The sequence below is a fragment of the Mastacembelus armatus genome, chromosome 4 (genome assembly GCF_900324485.2).
Source record: "Mastacembelus armatus chromosome 4, fMasArm1.2, whole genome shotgun sequence".
Taxonomy (NCBI): Eukaryota; Metazoa; Chordata; class Actinopteri; order Synbranchiformes; family Mastacembelidae; genus Mastacembelus; species Mastacembelus armatus.
The window spans coordinates 13,558,914-13,577,573 of record NC_046636.1 but is presented as its reverse complement, the minus strand read 5'-3'; the positions used below and the strand labels follow the sequence as shown (position 1 = coordinate 13,577,573).

General features: G+C 40.8%; 1 protein-coding gene across 1 annotated transcript in view; it reads left to right on the top strand.

Annotated features, from left to right (window-relative positions):
• ptprfa (protein tyrosine phosphatase receptor type Fa) overlaps nucleotides 1-18,660 on the top strand; it is a 363,596-nt gene that overhangs the window by 27,773 nt on the left and 317,163 nt on the right. Inside the window, exons 2-3 of the mRNA XM_026323606.1 lie at nucleotides 10,297-10,442; nucleotides 12,670-12,811. Of these exons, the coding sequence (XP_026179391.1) occupies nucleotides 10,297-10,442; nucleotides 12,670-12,811 (288 nt within the window). The remainder of the gene's footprint in view (nucleotides 1-10,296; nucleotides 10,443-12,669; nucleotides 12,812-18,660) is intronic.

Sequence of the window (18,660 nt, the reverse complement as noted above, 5' to 3'; positions counted from 1 at the left end):
GGAGGAGTAGCTGCAATCTTCCAGTCAAACTTATTATTAAACTTTCATCCTCAGAACAGTTATAACTCATTTGAGAGCCTCACTCTTAGTCTCTCACATACAAACTGGAAAACACAAAAACCAGTTCTACTTGTCATTTTGTACCGTCCACCTGTTCCTTACTCAGAGTTTTTAACTGAATTCCCTGACTTCCTGTCTGATTTAGTGCTTAGATCAGATAAAGTCATTATAGTGGGAGATTTTAACATTCATGTAGATGTTGAAAATAACAGCCTCAGCATTGCATTTAACTCTATATTAGATTCAATTGGTTTCATTCAAAACGTTAATAAACCTACCCACTGTTTAAATCACACCCTTGATCTTGTTCTGACCTATGGCATCGAAATTGAACATCTAATAATTTTTCCCCCAAATCCTGTTTTGTCAGATCATTCTTTAATAACTTTCAAATTTAAAATGATGGATCATGCAGCGTCTGGAAAAAAATTCCACTACAGCAGATGTTTATCCGACAACGCTGTTAATAAATTTAAGAAAATGATTCCATCTTTATTTGCATCTATGCCAAGTATAAACATAGTGGAGGGCAGCTGCCTTAATCCTACTCCCTACCAAATTGATCATGTTGTTGACAGCGCTGTAACCTCACTGCGTGAAACGCTTGATTCTGTAGCCCCTCTGAAAAAGAAGTTAGTGATTCAGAGAAGACTAGCCCCATGGTATAATTTACATGTTCGTACCTTAAAGCAGGCATCACGAAGGCTGGAAAGGAAGTGGCGTTCCACAAACTTAGAGGAAATTTTTCTAGCCTGGAAAAACAGTCTACTAACATATAAAAAAGCTCTCCGTAAAGCCAGAACTGCATACTATTCATCACTAATAGAGGAAAATAAGAACAATCCCAGGTTTCTTTTCAGCACTGTAGCCAGGCTGACAAAAAGTCACAGCTCCGTTGAGCCCAGTGTTCCCTTAGTTCTCAGCAGTGATGAATTTATGAGTTTCTTTACAAATAAAATCACAACTATTAGAGATAAAATTCAGCAGATGCTTCCTATACCTGCAATAAATGAATCTTTTACTACAGTAGCTCTTGAATCATCTGTAGGACCTCAGTTATGTTTAGACTGCTTCTCTCCTATAGATCTCTCTGAATTTACATCAGTAGTTGCTTCATCGAAATCATCAACGTGTCTCTTGGACCCCATCCCGACTAGACTGCTTAAAGGCACCCTGCCATTAATGAACTCATCTTTATTGGACTTGGTAAATTTATCTCTAGTATCAGGCTACGTACCACAGGCCTTTAAGACTGCAGTAATCAAACCTTTACTCAAAAAGCCTAGTCTTGATCCAGGAGTCTTGGCTAATTATAGACCAATATCCAACCTGCCATTTATTTCTAAAATCCTAGAAAAAGCTGTTGCTAAGCAGCTATCAGACCACTTACACAGGAATGAACTATTTGAAGATTTCCAATCAGGATTTAGAGCACATCATAGTACAGAAACAGCACTGTTGAAAGTTACCAACGATCTTCTCTTAGCCTCAGATAATGGACTTGTTTCGATACTTGTCCTCCTAGACCTTAGTGCAGCATTCGACACCATTGACCACAACATCTTATTACAGAGACTGGAGCATGTGATTGGTATCAGAGGAACAGCGTTAAAGTGGTTCCAATCCTATTTATCGGACAGATTCCAGTTTGTTCATGTCCATGATGAACCTTCCACACGAACAAAAGTTAGTTATGGAGTTCCACAAGGTTCTGTGCTAGGACCGATTCTGTTCAGCCTGTACATGCTTCCTTTAGGATATATCATTAGGAAGCACTCTATTAATTACCACTGCTATGCGGATGACACTCAGTTATATCTATCTATTAAACCTGTTAGCACAAACCAGTTAACCAGACTTCAAGCCTGTCTAACTGACATAAAGGCTTGGATGACCAGTAACTTTTTACATTTAAACTCGGAGAAAACAGAAGTCATTATATTTGGGCCTAAAAATCTCAGAAATAACTTTTCTAAAATTATAGCTACTCTAGATGGCATAGCCCTGGCCTCCAGCACTACTGTAAAAAACCTTGGAGTTATTTTTGACCAGGACATGTCCTTTAACTCACACATAAAACAAATTTCTAGAACTGCATTCTTTCACCCTGCGCAACATTTCCAAAATTAGGAACATCCTGTCTCAAAATGATGCAGAAAAACTAGTCCATGCATTTGTTTCCTCAAGGCTAGATTACTGTAACTCATTACTATCTGGATGTCCTAATATCTCAATAAAAAAGCCTCCAATTAATCCAGAATGCCGCAGCCAGAGTCCTGACAGGAACTAGCAAGAGAGATCATATTTCTCCTATATTGGCTTCTCTTCATTGGCTCCCTGTAAAATATAGAATAGAATTTAAAATCCTTCTTCTCACATACAAATCCCTTCATAATCAAGCTCCTTCATACCTTAAAGACCTCATAGTACCATATTATCCCAATAGACCACTTCGCTCTCAGAGTGCAGGCCTACTTGTGGTTCCCAGAGTTCTCAAAAGCAGACTGGGAGGCAGAGCCTTTAGCTATCAAGCTCCTCTCCTGTGGAACCAGCTCTCAGCCTGGGTTCAGGAGGCAGACACTCTCTGTACTTTTAAGGCTAGACTTAAAACCTTCCTCTTTGACAAAGCATATAGTTAGGGCTGGCTTCAGGCAACCCTGAACCATCCCTTAGTTAGTTATGCTGCTATAGGCCTAGACTGCCCGAGGACCATCGGTGCACTGAGCTCCCCTACCCTAACCCCCCCCCCCCCTCCCACCTCATGTATATTCCACCATTGAATGTTACTAACCTTGTGCTCTCTCTCTCCCCTAGTTTGTGCTCTCTCCTTAGCTGTAATTTTAGAAAAGTTATTTCTGAGATTTTTAGGCCCAAATATAATGACTTCTGTTTTCTCCGAGTTTAAATGTAAAAAGTTACTGGTCATCCAAGCCTTTATGTCAGTTAGACAGGCTTGAAGTCTGGTTAACTGGTTTGTGCTAACAGGTTTAATAGATAGATATAACTGAGTGTCATCCGCATAGCAGTGGTAATTAATAGAGTGCTTCCTAATGATATATCCTAAAGGAAGCATGTACAGGGTGAACAGAATCGGTCCTAGCACAGAACCTTGTGGAACTCCATAACTAACTTTTGTTCGTGTGGAAGGTTCATCATGGACATGAACAAACTGGAATCTGTCCGATAAATAGGATTGGAACCACTTTAACGCTGTTCCTCTGATACCAATCACATGCTCCAGTCTCTGTAATAAGATGTTGTGGTCAATGGTGTCGAATGCTGCACTGAGGTCTAGGAGGACAAGTATCGAAACAAGTCCATTATCTGAGGCTAAGAGAAGATCGTTGGTAACTTTCAACAGTGCTGTTTCTGTACTATGATGTGCTCTAAATCCTGATTGGAAATCTTCAAATAGTTCATTCCTGTGTAAGTGGTCTGATAGCTGCTTAGCAACAGCTTTTTCTAGGATTTTAGAAATAAATGGCAGGTTGGATATTGGTCTATAATTAGCCAAGACTCCTGGATCAAGACTAGGCTTTTTGAGTAAAGGTTTGATTACTGCAGTCTTAAAGGCCTGTGGTACGTAGCCTGATACTAGAGATAAATTTACCAAGTCCAATAAAGATGAGTTCATTAATGGCAGGGTGCCTTTAAGCAGTCTAGTCGGGATGGGGTCCAAGAGACACGTTGATGATTTCGATGAAGCAACTACTGATGTAAATTCAGAGAGATCTATAGGAGAGAAGCAGTCTAAACATAACTGAGGTCCTACAGATGATTCAAGAGCTACTGTAGTAAAAGATTCATTTATTGCAGGTATAGGAAGCATCTGCTGAATTTTATCTCTAATAGTTGTGATTTTATTTGTAGAGAAACTCATAAATTCATCACTGCTGAGAACTAAGGGAACACTGGGCTCAACGGAGCTGTGACTTTTTGTCAGCCTGGCTACAGTGCTGAAAAGAAACCTGGGATTGTTCTTATTTTCCTCTATTAGTGATGAATAGTATGCAGTTCTGGCTTTACGGAGAGCTTTTTTATATGTTAGTAGACTGTTTTTCCAGGCTAGAAAAATTTCCTCTAAGTTTGTGGAACGCCACTTCCTTTCCAGCCTTCGTGATGCCTGCTTTAAGGTACGAACATGTAAATTATACCATGGGGCTAGTCTTCTCTGAATCACTAACTTCTTTTTCAGAGGGGCTACAGAATCAAGCGTTTCACGCAGTGAGGTTACAGCGCTGTCAACAACATGATCAATTTGGTAGGGAGTAGGATTAAGGCAGCTGCCCTCCACTATGTTTATACTTGGCATAGATGCAAATAAAGATGGAATCATTTTCTTAAATTTATTAACAGCGTTGTCGGATAAACATCTGCTGTAGTGGAATTTTTTTCCAGACGCTGCATGATCCATCATTTTAAATTCGAAAGTTATTAAAGAATGATCTGACAAAACAGGATTTGGGGGAAAAATTATTAGATGTTCAATTTCGATGCCATAGGTCAGAACAAGATCAAGGGTGTGATTTAAACAGTGGGTAGGTTTATTAACGTTTTGAATGAAACCAATTGAATCTAATATAGAGTTAAATGCAATGCTGAGGCTGTTATTTTCAACATCTACATGAATGTTAAAATCTCCCACTATAATGACTTTATCTGATCTAAGCACTAAATCAGACAGGAAGTCAGGGAATTCAGTTAAAAACTCTGAGTAAGGAACAGGTTGACGGTACAAAATGACAAGTAGAACTGGTTTTTGTGTTTTCCAGTTTGTATGTGAGAGACTAAGAGTGAGGCTCTCAAATGAGTTATAACTGTTCTGAGGATGAAAGTTTAATAATAAGTTTGACTGGAAGATTGCAGCTACTCCTCCACCTCGACCTGTGCTTCGAGGAACATGATAACCCCCCTCAGTCATAAAAATTGATTCATTCAGACTGACATATTCATCCTGCTGTAACCAGGTTTCAGTAAGATAAAGTAGGTCAATTTGGTGATCAGTTATCAAATCATTTACTAACAGAGATTTAGAAGAAAGGGACCTAATATTTAATAATCCACATTTGACAGTTCTGTTTTTCTGTTCAATAAGAGGAGTGGTCTTAATTTTTATTAAGTTTTTATGAATAACTCCTCTTCTGTTAACTTCTGATTTGTTTGATTTATATTCAGCTAGCGGTCTATCTCCTTGGATTAATTTAGTGAGGTTATTCTGAGCCCCCACCTCAGGTCTGATTGGGTCGAAAATGTCTGACAAACGGTCTCCAAAAGCCCTTGCGGTCCGGCAGTAACTCCCCTGGCGGCGCCATGCTGATGTACCCCACTGAGCGGCCTCCCCCTCTAGTAAGGAGATGATATAAATTACCTTGGACTCCTCCGTGGGAAAAGCTGAGGGTTGTAAGGAAAAGACAAAGTCACATTTGGTAAGGAAGGAGCGGCTGCGACCCACCTCGCCGCTGTATGAGGTAGGAGGAGGAAGCCTAGGCTTGGTGGTGAGGCCGGCAAGGGAATGTTAGATGCCACACGAGTCGGAACGTCCTGTAGTAACTGTTGAAGTTGACCGGAGATGCGGTCCATGGACTGACTGATACTGTTAAATCTAGCCTCATGGGAATGAAGTGCCGCCTCGATCGTAGAACACCACGATGAAGGGGAAGGAGTGGCTTGGTCCATGGTGGCGGGATTGTACTGTCAGGATTCGAAGGTAAGAGGACCCAAAAGCCACACAACAACTCTAGTTCCAATACACACACTGGTTTATTGACAAGAAAGGTAAACAACGTAGTAGTGATTCAGGTAAATGGTCATGGAAGAACGGAAGCAATAGTTCATCTTAATTCCTACTCTGGAATGATTCGCACCCTGGAAACGGAACCACTGGCCCAGCGTCCGGAACGGTGACCGGGTTCCCTGCTAGGAGGGCAGGGCAGAGTCTAATAATCAAACATAAATGTCTCTTCAAAACTAAAAACACCTCCACTTAGTATCCTTGTCGGGACTGGAGGGAAAGACAATACTCATGGAATCCTGAGGCTGATTTCCTCAGATAATCAGAACGGAGGAAACCCAAAACAGTCACGGGTCGAAAGTAGACCTCCGGGCCTACGGACGGAACCCACCGTGGAAACGGGTTGTCGGATCTCACCGTGGAACTGGTTACACTTGACGTAGTTAGCGCAGGGTCCTGGAGACGGTCCGCCACGAAGAGTCTCCGCCGTCTGCTTGAAATCCTCTTGGCTGTATTTCTCGGTGGTGAAGCAGACAATCCCGCGATCCGTCTGTTGCTGGGGAGGAGGCTAAATACCATGAAAACCTGCAAGAGAACACAGGTGAGTGGAGTTGCCTAATTACTCAGGGAAGCTCAGAGATAACTACTCCCACGGGGGAATCCTTTCAAAATAAGAGTCTCTACGCAGCCGGTCGTGACAGTAAAAATGACAGTACATAGTAATTTTCAATACAAAGTCATTTCACCAAATGCCTGTTCTTTTGGATTATATGTGAGGTCAAATGGACGTCTTGCTAAAAACATATATATATAATTCAAAAAGTACCAACATGGGTCAGAAAAGAATGAAAGTGAAAGTCAAGTCAGTGGAGTAAGGTGAGGGCATCAGCATGTCAAGCCTCAGTGTCAGCCATAGGGAATAAGTAGCTTAATGGTATGGTTTTTGGCTTCGTTTTGACCAACTTCCTTTGCCTCCCTGTAATCCCTGATGTAACCTTGCATTGCATAGTCCTGTGAAGGGTAATATTTCCTTGCTGTACTGAAGATGCTTAGGACCTTACAGTAACCTGTTGTACAGCTTTTATTGCAGGATTTCAGTGGAAATGTACAGTATCTGGGAAGCCACTCTGACTCCACAGATGGGTTTTGAATCACACTGAACTTTAAATAGCAACTTTATCAATTGCCAAATTGGAATTTCCAAATTGCTGCTGGGGAAAAGAATAGTGGTGCAATATATTGCTGTATATGTTATTGGCCCTGTAAAGATAAATCATAGAAAGGTTGTCTGAAGACAGACAGACAGACAGTCTCATTAAGATGCGTAAGGTTTTAGACTCGGAGAGAGCACTGTTGCAGTCAGATTTGGATGCATCCCATGAAGAGATATTTCTTACACATATTTTTTATTCATACAGTGAGTGACATTTTATTGTCACACAAAGGTCTATGGTTTTTATGCTGCCTTAATGCTGTGCAGCAACATTCTACAAAATACATTTAAATTAAAAGGAAGGAGGAAACATGGTTGGGGTAGATGGTCAGATGCAGTGATGCAATGAATTACAAAACTCACAGTTGGGATCACATTATGGTTTTTGAGTCATGGATCAGACCACTTTTTGGATCAGCAAAAAAGGGGAGGAGGCAAATGTAATTTGAGTTCCATTTATTACATGAACAGTACTGCCAAGGAACTTGGTTTTAACAAAAATATCCTATAGAACCTATTATTGTAACAAAAAATAAAATCAAGAAATAACCAGCTGAATAAATAAAATTTTAAAATAAAATATTCAGTACTCATGCAACATGTGAAAAACAACCTGAGGCCTGAAAACAGACCAAACCTTATAATGATGACAATTTTTTTTTCTCTGTGTAATTAATTGGTTAAAAAGCAATAAGGCAGAAAAAACTGTATTTTTCTCTGCAATTGTTAAAAATTTTGCATTAATCTACAAGTTTAAAAAATGAGTTATTAATCCTGTGGGTCTTGATCCACACGGATCATGGATCAACTGCCATCCATTGTACGCCTAGTCAGATGTAAAAAGGAGAGGATTTTATTGGACGTACTGCAGGGTGTAGAATAGTAAAATTCTAGGTTAAGGTTATGAAAATGTGTTGGCTTTGCTTGAATATCAAAACATTTTATTTTATCATCTTCTATTAAACTTTTAAGTATCCCTAACTCATGTTGCTTTTTCAAAAACATCACATTCCAACAAATTTGACCTAACAAGCAGAAATTAAAAGTCAGACATACATTCAGAGACATACACACTGGTATAACTGGTGTTTGTCTCTTTCTCATCGCTGATTTTTTTCTCTCCGCTATCCACTCACCCCAATTGGTCAAAGCAAATGGCCACCCAAACTGAGCCCAGTTCTGCTGGAGGTTTCTTCTGTTAAAGGGAGTTTTTCCTGTCCACTGTCAGTGCTTGCTCATAAGAGATTTGTTGAGTGTTTCTTGATGTAAAGTGTTATGAGATGATTTGCTTACATTCTAATTTGGCATATTACAAATAAACTCAATTGAGGTTGAACTGTCACTGGTGCAACTGGTGCAGCGCATGTAGGCCCACCTGTCTAGGAAGGAGTTACCTGGATCTTTATTGTATTAAGCTGAGATAGTTGTTAGATTGATAAAATTGATGCTTTGGATGCTGTCCCTGGTGCTAATCTAAGGCTGGTTTTCATCATGATTATGTTATGCTACAGGCCATACTCATTCAGCAGATGCAGCAATGGCAATGATTTTTAGACAGTGATCAGAATCAAATAACTAATGTGGCAATAAAAAAATAACTATTTCACATGTCTTGCCTTACTCATCCACATTTACACCCATTCATTCCTGGACAATGCTCAGCACAAGCATAGGTTGATCAGTTGGCCACACAGAAGCTCCACTGGAGCAGCTGGACTTAAATGCCTTGCTCTAACGCACCAGGTTGAGCAAGATCACATTCTCTCTAAGTGAAAATGCATTTGTGTTTGCATAACTCAGTTTATCAAATTACCCACTTATTTGTAAGTGTGAATGCTCTTCCACAATATGTATATTACTAGGTATTGCATGGAGAAGAACCATGAACCACAAACCAAGCAAGGAGACATCAACACCAAGCACCAACACACTCTCCACCTGTCTCCCCATGAACAGTGTGAGACACTGGTCCTGTATTCAAGAAGCTACTTGCATTATGATTCTTAATCTTGGAACAACAACAGAATAGAGCTTTGTGAATGTTACCATGGAGTACTATTATAACTTTTTTCAGTGGCCCAGAATGTATATACAGAGACTAAAAAGACCAACATCACAACAGGACCAAATATGACTACAGTAAATTGTTCCACCATGCCAGTTGTCTTTTGGAGCTGTAGTTATTGTAAACATTGTCTCTTTGATTTAATCTTAAGCTGAATACAATTTATAATCAGCATTTCCTGAAATGAATGTATTAATGCAATCTGTCTATATAAGTTTGACAAATGAACAAATCATGAAATCACCTGCAAATATTGTTTTGTTGTTGCTTGGTTTTAAGTTGTCTTCTGTAAACATAACATTGCTAAAAAAATCATATAATTTCATATCATATCATATATCATATCTTATAGTGAATGATGAGGTGAATGATGCTGATCCATGTTACATACATACTTATAAGTCCAGAGTTCCTTGAACCACACCTGTCTTTATTTGTTTTTGTTTACAACTTGTCTGATTATTTGACTTGTCTTGCTTCTTGACTAGCTGATTTTTTTGTGAACTCAGTGTTCCCAGATCTTTAAGTTGGCTGCTTTAATTCCTTTCCAGTGTGCGTCCTGCAATTGCATCCACTTTTTGGGAATGCAGTGTACTCATTGTATAATCATTTTTGAGGTAGTTATGAGCAAGTAGCTTTATAATTTTAGCACATTGCGTCTTTTCATTTTTTTTGTTACTCCTACTAACTCATGGTTAGTGAAATAGTAAAAATGTCACACATTGGGAAGTATATACAATACTTCAAACCTACAACAGGAGTATCTTCAATACATGGATGGTCATGGCACTAAGTGTGAATATCATTCGTTTGGACACTAATATCCATGCACACCCATATTGATGATTGGCTAATAAGGATATACAGGCTTTTATTTTTGTGATATACAGTTTTATGGTCCCACTGTGCAACGTCAATAAATGCAAATCTCTGTTGGTTTTACGATACGTTTAATTATGCATTCAGATTTTTTAAGGTTCCTAAATTCTATTAACATTTGCCTGCTGCCTGGCACTGACAGATGATTTGCATCACACCGTTTTTTTCTGGCATTGCATTTGACTAGGTGTAGCACATATTGTTATTTCAATACAGATGTAGAGATCCCAGTAATTTGCTTAGAGCAGTTTCTCTGTCAGGGCTCTTCATCTAATAGTGGTTGGCCTCTCTTGTCTGCTCTCCCTCCTTTCCTTTCCTCACCTTTGTCTCAATGTCTCTCTCTCTTAGGCATGCCCAGCTTCATCAAATCCCCTGACGATCAGACAGGGATTTCGGGTGGAGTGGCATCATTCGTATGCCAGGCAGCGGGTGAGCCCAAACCTCGCATCACCTGGATGAAGAAGGGGAAGAAAGTCAGCTCTCAACGCTTCGAGGTATGAGTCAGCAGCTGGCCTCAAGCCTCCCTGTCTGATGTGATAGAATGCGAAGCACTTCCTTGTCTCAAACTTTCTGTGCTAATTAGCTTTGTGTGTTTGTGTCTATGACAGAGAGACAGAGCAGGATAGGTTACGTGCTGTCATTATACGTATACTTGCAATTAGAGTATGTCAACAACTTTTTGTGCGGATATGTGTGCAGCAGAGGGCCTGAGCTGTTGGGTAAGGTAATATTCACTAATTACAACCATGCACAAAAGCCTATACAGCATCTTGTTCTCTATTTAGTGCTTGATGACGACCACTTAACGCAAATCAAGTTAGTTATCAAGTTAGTGGCAATATTCTAATGAGAATACCCAAGGCTCAACACTGAATTCTCTGTCTGCATTTTAAATAGTGTCAGAGCAGAACTGATAACTCAATGTGGCTGAGACAGAGACTGGCACCTAAACTCTACGAGCTTTATTCTGTGTGTCTAATTTTATTGATGAGTACCATGACACCTCTTTTCCACGGACCTCCAAAAAGAATTCACATTTTAAAATTGTATTATATATTAATTCATCTGTGAAGTAAGTATTACTTTATTTTTTGCTTTGAAATGTTTGGAAAGCTTTTTTCAGGACTCCAGGATAGCAGAAAGCAGTGACTCAAATAAATGGTTAAAGGCATAGATCAGTGGTCTATGTCTCAACCAACTATGCCTCGAGGGCCACGGTTATGCAGGGATAGTTGGAAAACCTGCAGAACAGTAGCTCTTGGGGACTACGGTAGAAGACCCTCAACAAAGCAGTTCAAAGCATCGAAAAACACTAATCTGTAATCCTCACAGGACACAGAAAACAATCTTAATACACTGAATGTTGTCAGTGTCTCATTTATAAAGACATATGTCTTAATTGGGTCCAATTTCCAGTGTCTCGGTGAGTTATTGAATAAATTATCATTTAGTATTGAAGAGATGTTAAAGTAAATTGTCTGTTGATTGGATACTGTATTTTAGACCAGTAAAGCTTGCATTGGGATTAATGTTGCAGTGGGAAGTGGGAAATAAAATATTTACTGTACCTCCTTATCATCAATCACTACCATGCTTTGGGTCAATTAATAATAACCACAAATTGTTACCCTGGTTCATGTTTCAGGCACTATATATTTCACTGTTGACTACCTAAATCTTAATACCTTTTAAAATGAATCCTAAAATGAACTGGGAGCCAGTGAAGTGCTGCTAAAACCGGTGTGATGTATATTACTAATGTGACTCAAATGTCTTGCAGTGGAGTTCTGCAAAACCTGGGGGTGGTGAAGTTCCTTCTGTATTCCAAGCAAGAAGAAATAAAAGCATGAATTATCATTTCAAGTTCCACTTTTGATACCAGAGTACTCAATTTCTAAATGTTCCTCAGCTGGAAAAAGCTATTTCTAATTAATTAATTTGTATGATGCTCAAGAGACATCACTGAGTCAAAAACAACACCTTGTGATGCCTAATCAGGGGGCTCCTGTTTTCCAGATCAATAATTTATAATAATCAAACATCAGATTAAGTTTCCATCTTTATTCTGTATCTAAGCTGCGTTTTTTGGTTTTATAAGTATTTAAATATTTATTATCAAAGTGAAGATAAATTTCTAAACTTTCATTGTTCTAACATACTTTGTCAAGAAGTTATGAGGCATTATGTTCATCAGACATCCCCTTCCTTGTACTGCATAACAGAATGATACCAGAGATCCTTCATTCTCACTGCAGATAAATAATAACCGTGAATTTCTGAACTGTTAGGAAGGATTGATAAAGTTCATCAATCAATCAGTCTGTCTGTCTGTTTGTTTGCAATCCTTATGCTAAGTAATGCTAATCCCCTTTCTGATTACAGCTCCATACGTAACACACATTTCTTACGAAAGAGTTGAAAGCTATGTAAACATATCTTCAAAGCCCCATGGTAATCCAATAACAGTCTGTATTTGGTAGAACACATTCATAAGTTGGTGGTTGGTAAAAGGTGTAAAAAGGAAATTGTTTTGGACTAGCTATAAATTATATCCTTTTGTACAGTATATTTGTCTGAATAAATTCTTTGAAACTAAAAAAAACAAGCATTCTCATGAGTTTAAACGTTGGATTCTGCCACAGACAGGAAAAAACTAGGAAACATTTTAAATTGGCATGTTGCAAATGTCTTCTTCATCCTTCCATGCTGTGTTCTGGGCAGGTGATTGAATTTGATGACGGCTCTGGCTCAGTGCTGCGTATCCAGCCTTTAAGGACCCATCGTGATGAAGCCATTTATGAATGCACAGCCACTAGCAGTGTGGGAGAGATCAACACCAGTGCCAAACTCACTGTCTTAGAGGGTAAGACTGTATGCCTCCTTGGCTTTCTTCACATGTCCTTAATTATTCCAACATGTACTTACAGCAGGGCAATAAATATTGATAAATTTGCAGGTACCCTTTGGCATCTCATACTGATGTTAAAAGGTACCTTTGGTGTTATCCCTATTCTCTGTTGAAAACCCCATGTATCAAAAGGTACTTCAGAAAGCTTCAGTAATTGATGTCCTTGTATGAGAATTGGCTGATCAATTCAATTCAATTAAATTCATCTCAAGGCACTTTACAAAAAAGAAAAAAACCCAACAAATCCCTTATTAGCAAGCACTTGGCGACAGTGGAGAGGAAAAACTCTCTTTAACGGAAGAAAAAACCTCCAGCACAACCAGGCTCAGTTTGGGTGGCTATCTGCCTCGACTGGTTGGGGTGAGTGGATAGAGGAGAGAGAAAAGAATAGCAATAATAAACAACAAATAGACAAATAGCAGGTTGGTGGGGCCAGTAACTGCACATCATGTAGCATAGCTATACACTTTGTCAAAGAGGAAGGTTTTAAGTCTAGCCTTAAAAGTACAGAGAGTGTCTGCCTCCTGAATCCAGACTGGGAGCTGGTTCCACAGGAGAGGAGCTTGATAGCTAAAGGCTCTGCCTCCCATTCTGCTTTTGGAAACCCTGGGAACCACAAGTAGACCTGCACTCTGAGAGCAAAGGGATAATATTGTACTATGAGGTCTTTAAGGTATGAAGGAGCTTGATTATGAAGGGATTTGTATGTGAGAAGAAGGATTTTAAATTCTATTCTGTATTTTACAGGGAGCCAATGAAGAGAAGCTAATACAGGAGAAATATGATCTGTCTTGCTAGTTCCTGTCAGGACTCTGGCTGCAGCATTCTGGATTAACTGGAGGCTTTTTATGGAGATACTGGGACATCCAGATAGTAATGAGTTACAGTAATCTAGCCTTGAGGTAACAAATGCATGGACTAGTTTTTCTGCATTATTTTGAGACAGGATGTTCCTAATTTTGGCAATGTTGCGCAGGTGAAAGAAGGCAGTTCTAGAGATTTGATTTATGTGTGAATTAAAGGACATGTCCTGGTCAAAAATAACTCCAAGGTTTATCAGAGTAGTGCTGGAGGCCAGGGCTATGCCATCTAAAGTAGCTATAATTTGGGAAAAGTTATTTCTGAGGTTTTTAGGCCCAAATACAATAACTTCTGTTTTCTCTGAATTTAAAAGTAGAAAGTTACTGGTCACCCAGGCCTTTATGTCAGTTAGACACACTTGAAGTCTGGTTAACTGGTTTGTATTAACAGGTTTAATAGATAGATATCTTGTGTGTTCAGAAGACCACATAGAAAGGTAGCAAGGCCTATAGATTAGGAGCAGGGTTCAAGCTGTTTCATCATGGTGTGGATGGAAAGAGGAATGGAGTAGGAGTTATCCTGAAGGATGATTTTGCTAGGAATGTTCTGGAGGTGAAGAGAGTGTCAGATAGGGTGATGAGTCTGAAGCTGAAAGTTGAAGGTGTGATGTTGAATGTTGTCAGTGGTTATGCACCACAGGTAGGCTGTGAGTTAGAAGAGAAGGAGAAATTCTGGAGGGAAATGGATGAAGTGATCCAGGGTATGCCTAGTGGTGAGAGAGTGGTGATTGGGGCAGACTTCAATGGACATGCTGGTGAGGGAAACAGAGGTGACGAGGAAGTTATGGGTAAGTTTGGTATGCAGGACAGGAATGCAGAAGGACATGGTAGGTAGACATCACAAAAAGGATGGAAATGGTTGTAGTGAACACATTTTTCCAAAAAAGGGAGGAGCATAGGGTGACATGTAAGAGTGGAGGCAGGAGCACACAAGTTGATTACATCTTGTGTAGACGTTTCAACCTGAAAGAGATCAGTGACTGCAAAGTAGTGGCTGGGGAGAGTGTAGCCAGACAGCATAGGATGACTCTGGTGGTGAGGAAGATGAAGAGGACAAGGGCAGAGGACCAAATGGTGGAAATTGAAAAAGGAAGAGCTGAAACAGGCTCTGGGAGGTCAGAAGGTTCTTCCAGATGACTGGACAGCTACAGCTAAAGTGATCAGGGAGACCGGTAGGATGATACTTGGTGTGTCATCTGGAAAGAGGAAAGCAGATAAGGAGACTTGGTGGTGGAATGAGGAAGTTCAGGAGTGTGTTAAGAGGAAAAGGTTAGCCAAGAAGAAGTGGGACACTGAGAGGACAGAAGAGAACAGACAGGAGTACAGGGAGATTTACAGCATAAAGTGAAGGTAGAAGTGGCAAAGGACAAACAAAGGGCATATGAGGATTTGTATGATAGGTTGGACACTAAGGAGAGAGAGGTGGATTTGTACAGGTTGGCGAGGCAGAGAGACAGAGATAGGAAGGATGTGCAGCAGGTTAGGGTGATCAAGGACAGGGATGGAAATGTGCTGACAGGTGCCACAAGTGTGATGGAAAGATGGAAGGAATATTTTGAAAAGTTGATGAATGAGGAATATGTTAGAGAGCACAGAGTAGAAGAGGCGACTGTTGTGGGGCCAGTAACTGCACATCAGCAATATAGTGCTCAGTGCACTGATGAAAAGTCCTCAGGCAGTCTAGGCTTATAGCAGCATAACTAAGGGATGGTCCTTTACACATTCCATGTGTCCTAGCTTTTTTGCCTCTACCCGTGCCATTTCTTGGTCTGTCCAAGTAGCATGTTTGAGTGGTGCAGGACATGTATGAGAGCTGTAAGACAGTGGTGAGGTGTGTTGTAGGGGTGACAGAGGAGTTAATGGTGGAGGTGGGACTGCACCAAGGATCGGTTTTGAGCCCCTTCTTGTTTGCTGTGGTGATGGACAGGCTGACAGATGAGGTTAGGCAGGAATCTCCGTGGACCATGATGTTTGCAGATGATATTGTCATCTGTAGTGAGAGCAGGGAGCAGGTGGAGGAAAATCTAGAGAGGTGAAGGTTTGCTCCGGAAAGGAGAGGAATGAAGCTTAGCCACAGTAAAACAGAGTACATGTGTGTATATGAGAGGGACTCATGTAGAACGGTGAGGTTACAGGGAGTAGAGGTGAAGAAGGTGGAGGATTTTATGTACTGGTCAACAGTCCAGAGCAACGGAGAGTGTGGAAAAGAACTGAGGAGACGTGTGCAAGCAGGTTGGAACGGATGGAGGAAAGTGTCAGGTGTGATGTGTGACAAAAGAGTGTCAACAAGAATGAAAGGAAAGGTGTACAAGACAGTGGTGAGACCAGCAATGTTGTATGATTTAGAGACAGTGGCACTGAGAAAAAGACAGGAGGCAGAGCTGTCGAAGTTCTCTCTGGGAGTGACGAGGATGGATAGGCTCAGGAATGAGTACATCAGAGGGACAGCTCATGTTAGATGTTTTGGAGAAAAAGCCAGGGAAGCCAGATTGAGATGGTTTGGACATGTTCAGAGGAGGGATAGCGAATACACTGGTAAAAGGATGCTGAGGTTAGAGCTGCTACGAAGGAGGCCTAGAGGAAGACCAAAGAGGAGGTTCTTGGATGTAGTAAAGGAGGACATGAGGATAGTTGGTGTGGGTGAGGAGGATACAGAGGATAGGGTTAAATGGAGGCAGATGATTCGCTGTGGCAACCCCTGAAGGGGGCAGGAAAGGAAAAGAAAGAAGCAGCTCATGAGCAAATACCCTGCACATGTCCTGATGATGTTTCAGTCACTACTGACAACAGGTGAAATTAGTGTGGCTGCTGTTACTCAGACTGTGCAGTGGTCACATTAGGGAGTACAGAGGATATGATCCACTCTAAAGGTGTGATATCATATCAGATACATACAATACCATACATTTGAAACTATATTTTTATGTGTATACTACATGTTGATCATGCAATGACTGCAAGAGGCAGTGCACTAAAACAGCTACAATATCACACACCCTTTCAATATTTCTCAATGACTGTGCACTTCTGGTCTGTAGTACTGCCAAGCTAGAGAAAGAATGTGGGTCTGGAACTCCTGCCAGAGAGTGTTTTCCTCCAGCCTCATATGAGCTGGGCCAGTCACAGCCATTTATTTGCAATGGGACAGATAAACAATCCATACACTCCAGTTGTCCAACCAGATTTAAACAAACCTTGCAGTGACTGCACTGACTTGTGTTATGCCCCGGCCTAGGGGAAACCTGGACATAACATGAGTGCTTTCTCCATGCTTCCCCACTCTCAAGAAGAAACCAGCAGCAGAAACGATTTTAAGGTAAAGGTAGCAATTTATTGTCTTAGAGTCGAACAAATGCCCAAAACAACAAACCAAAGTTCTAATTCAAACCCTAACCTTACCTGACCAAACAAAACTAAAGAAAAGAAAAAGTTTTCTAACCTGAACTCCTAAATCCAGAAACTGGAGAAAACCCATCTATCCATCCATCCATCTTCTTCCGCTTATCCGGGGCCGGGTCGCGGGGGCAGTAGCCGAATCAGGGATACCCAGACTTCCTTCTCCCTGGACACTTCCTCCAGCTCTTCCGGGGGGACACCAAGGCGTTCCAAGGCCAGCCGGGAGACATAGTCCCTCCAGTCGGGGGACATAGTCCCTCCAGTGTGTCCTGTGTCTTCCCCAGGGCCTCCTCCCAGTGGGACATGCCCGGAACACCTCCCCAAGGAGGCGCCCAGGAGGCATCCAAAACAGATGCCCAAGCCACCTCAACTGACTCCTCTCGATGTGGATGAGCAGCGGCTCTACTCCAAGCTCCTCCCGGGTGACCGAGCTCCTCACCCTATCTCTAAGGGAGCGCCCGGCCACCAAGACCCCAAGATACTTAAACTCCTCCACTTGAGGCAGGATCTCTCCCCTGGCCTGGAGACCAACACATACAAAAGTGGTGCTTTCACGTCAAAGTAAACACTATTAACATTGCAACTGAAAATGCAACTGATCATTACAACGCATCATCATAATTTCCAGATCCGAGTGTTGTAAAAATAGCAATGTCACAGTCCAGTAGTTGTTATTCTTCTTGCTACTGTCCTGCAGGTTTTCTAACACACCTGATCCAGATAATCAGCAGTAGGTATTGTAGAGATATCTGGAAAACAAGCAGGACAGTAGCATTCGAGGACCAGGGTTGGACAACCCAGGTGTAGAGTGCTTCATCGATAAGTTCTAAACTGAGGTAGAAGTGTTCTTCCTGCCTGTCAGTATGAATCCATACATATACAGTAATATTAAAATGACTGACATAAACCCCATAATTTTAAGCTTGTGAATGTCTGTATTTCTCTGTCTGTCAAACCTGTGATATGTCGAGGATGTAACCCCACCTCTTGCCTACTGTCAGCAGAGATTGGCAGCACATGGCGCCAATAATGCAGCTACGCAAAAAAAGCCAACACTTTGCATTGTAGTGTACATTAGGATATTGGATATTGACATTAGTAATTTGTTTAGCACATACATTGAGGATAAAATTAATAGTGGAACATTTTGTATGAATGACGAATGAAAGTTAATTTATATTACAGACAAGAAGGTCCACTGTTGGGCTGTATGAAACGATAAGAGTCCCGTTTGCTGGTAGATAACGAAACATGTCCATCCAATAATAGCTAGTTACTCTCTACAGCCAATCTCTGTCCATATAGTTGTATCTTTAGTCTGGGCACCTTACAGTCATTTGGGAGTGCAGACCACTATAGATTTTTTTGAGAGCAGAAAAACATTTACACAACAAAAACAAATCTTCATCAATGAACAGGAAATATATCAAGACCTATAAAGAGGATTGGATTTTCATTGCATTAGTATTAGTATAAGGACACGGACATTAGGCAAAGCTGAACTATGCGGCACTCACTTAATGTGTATTTGCCAAACTCTTAGGCAGG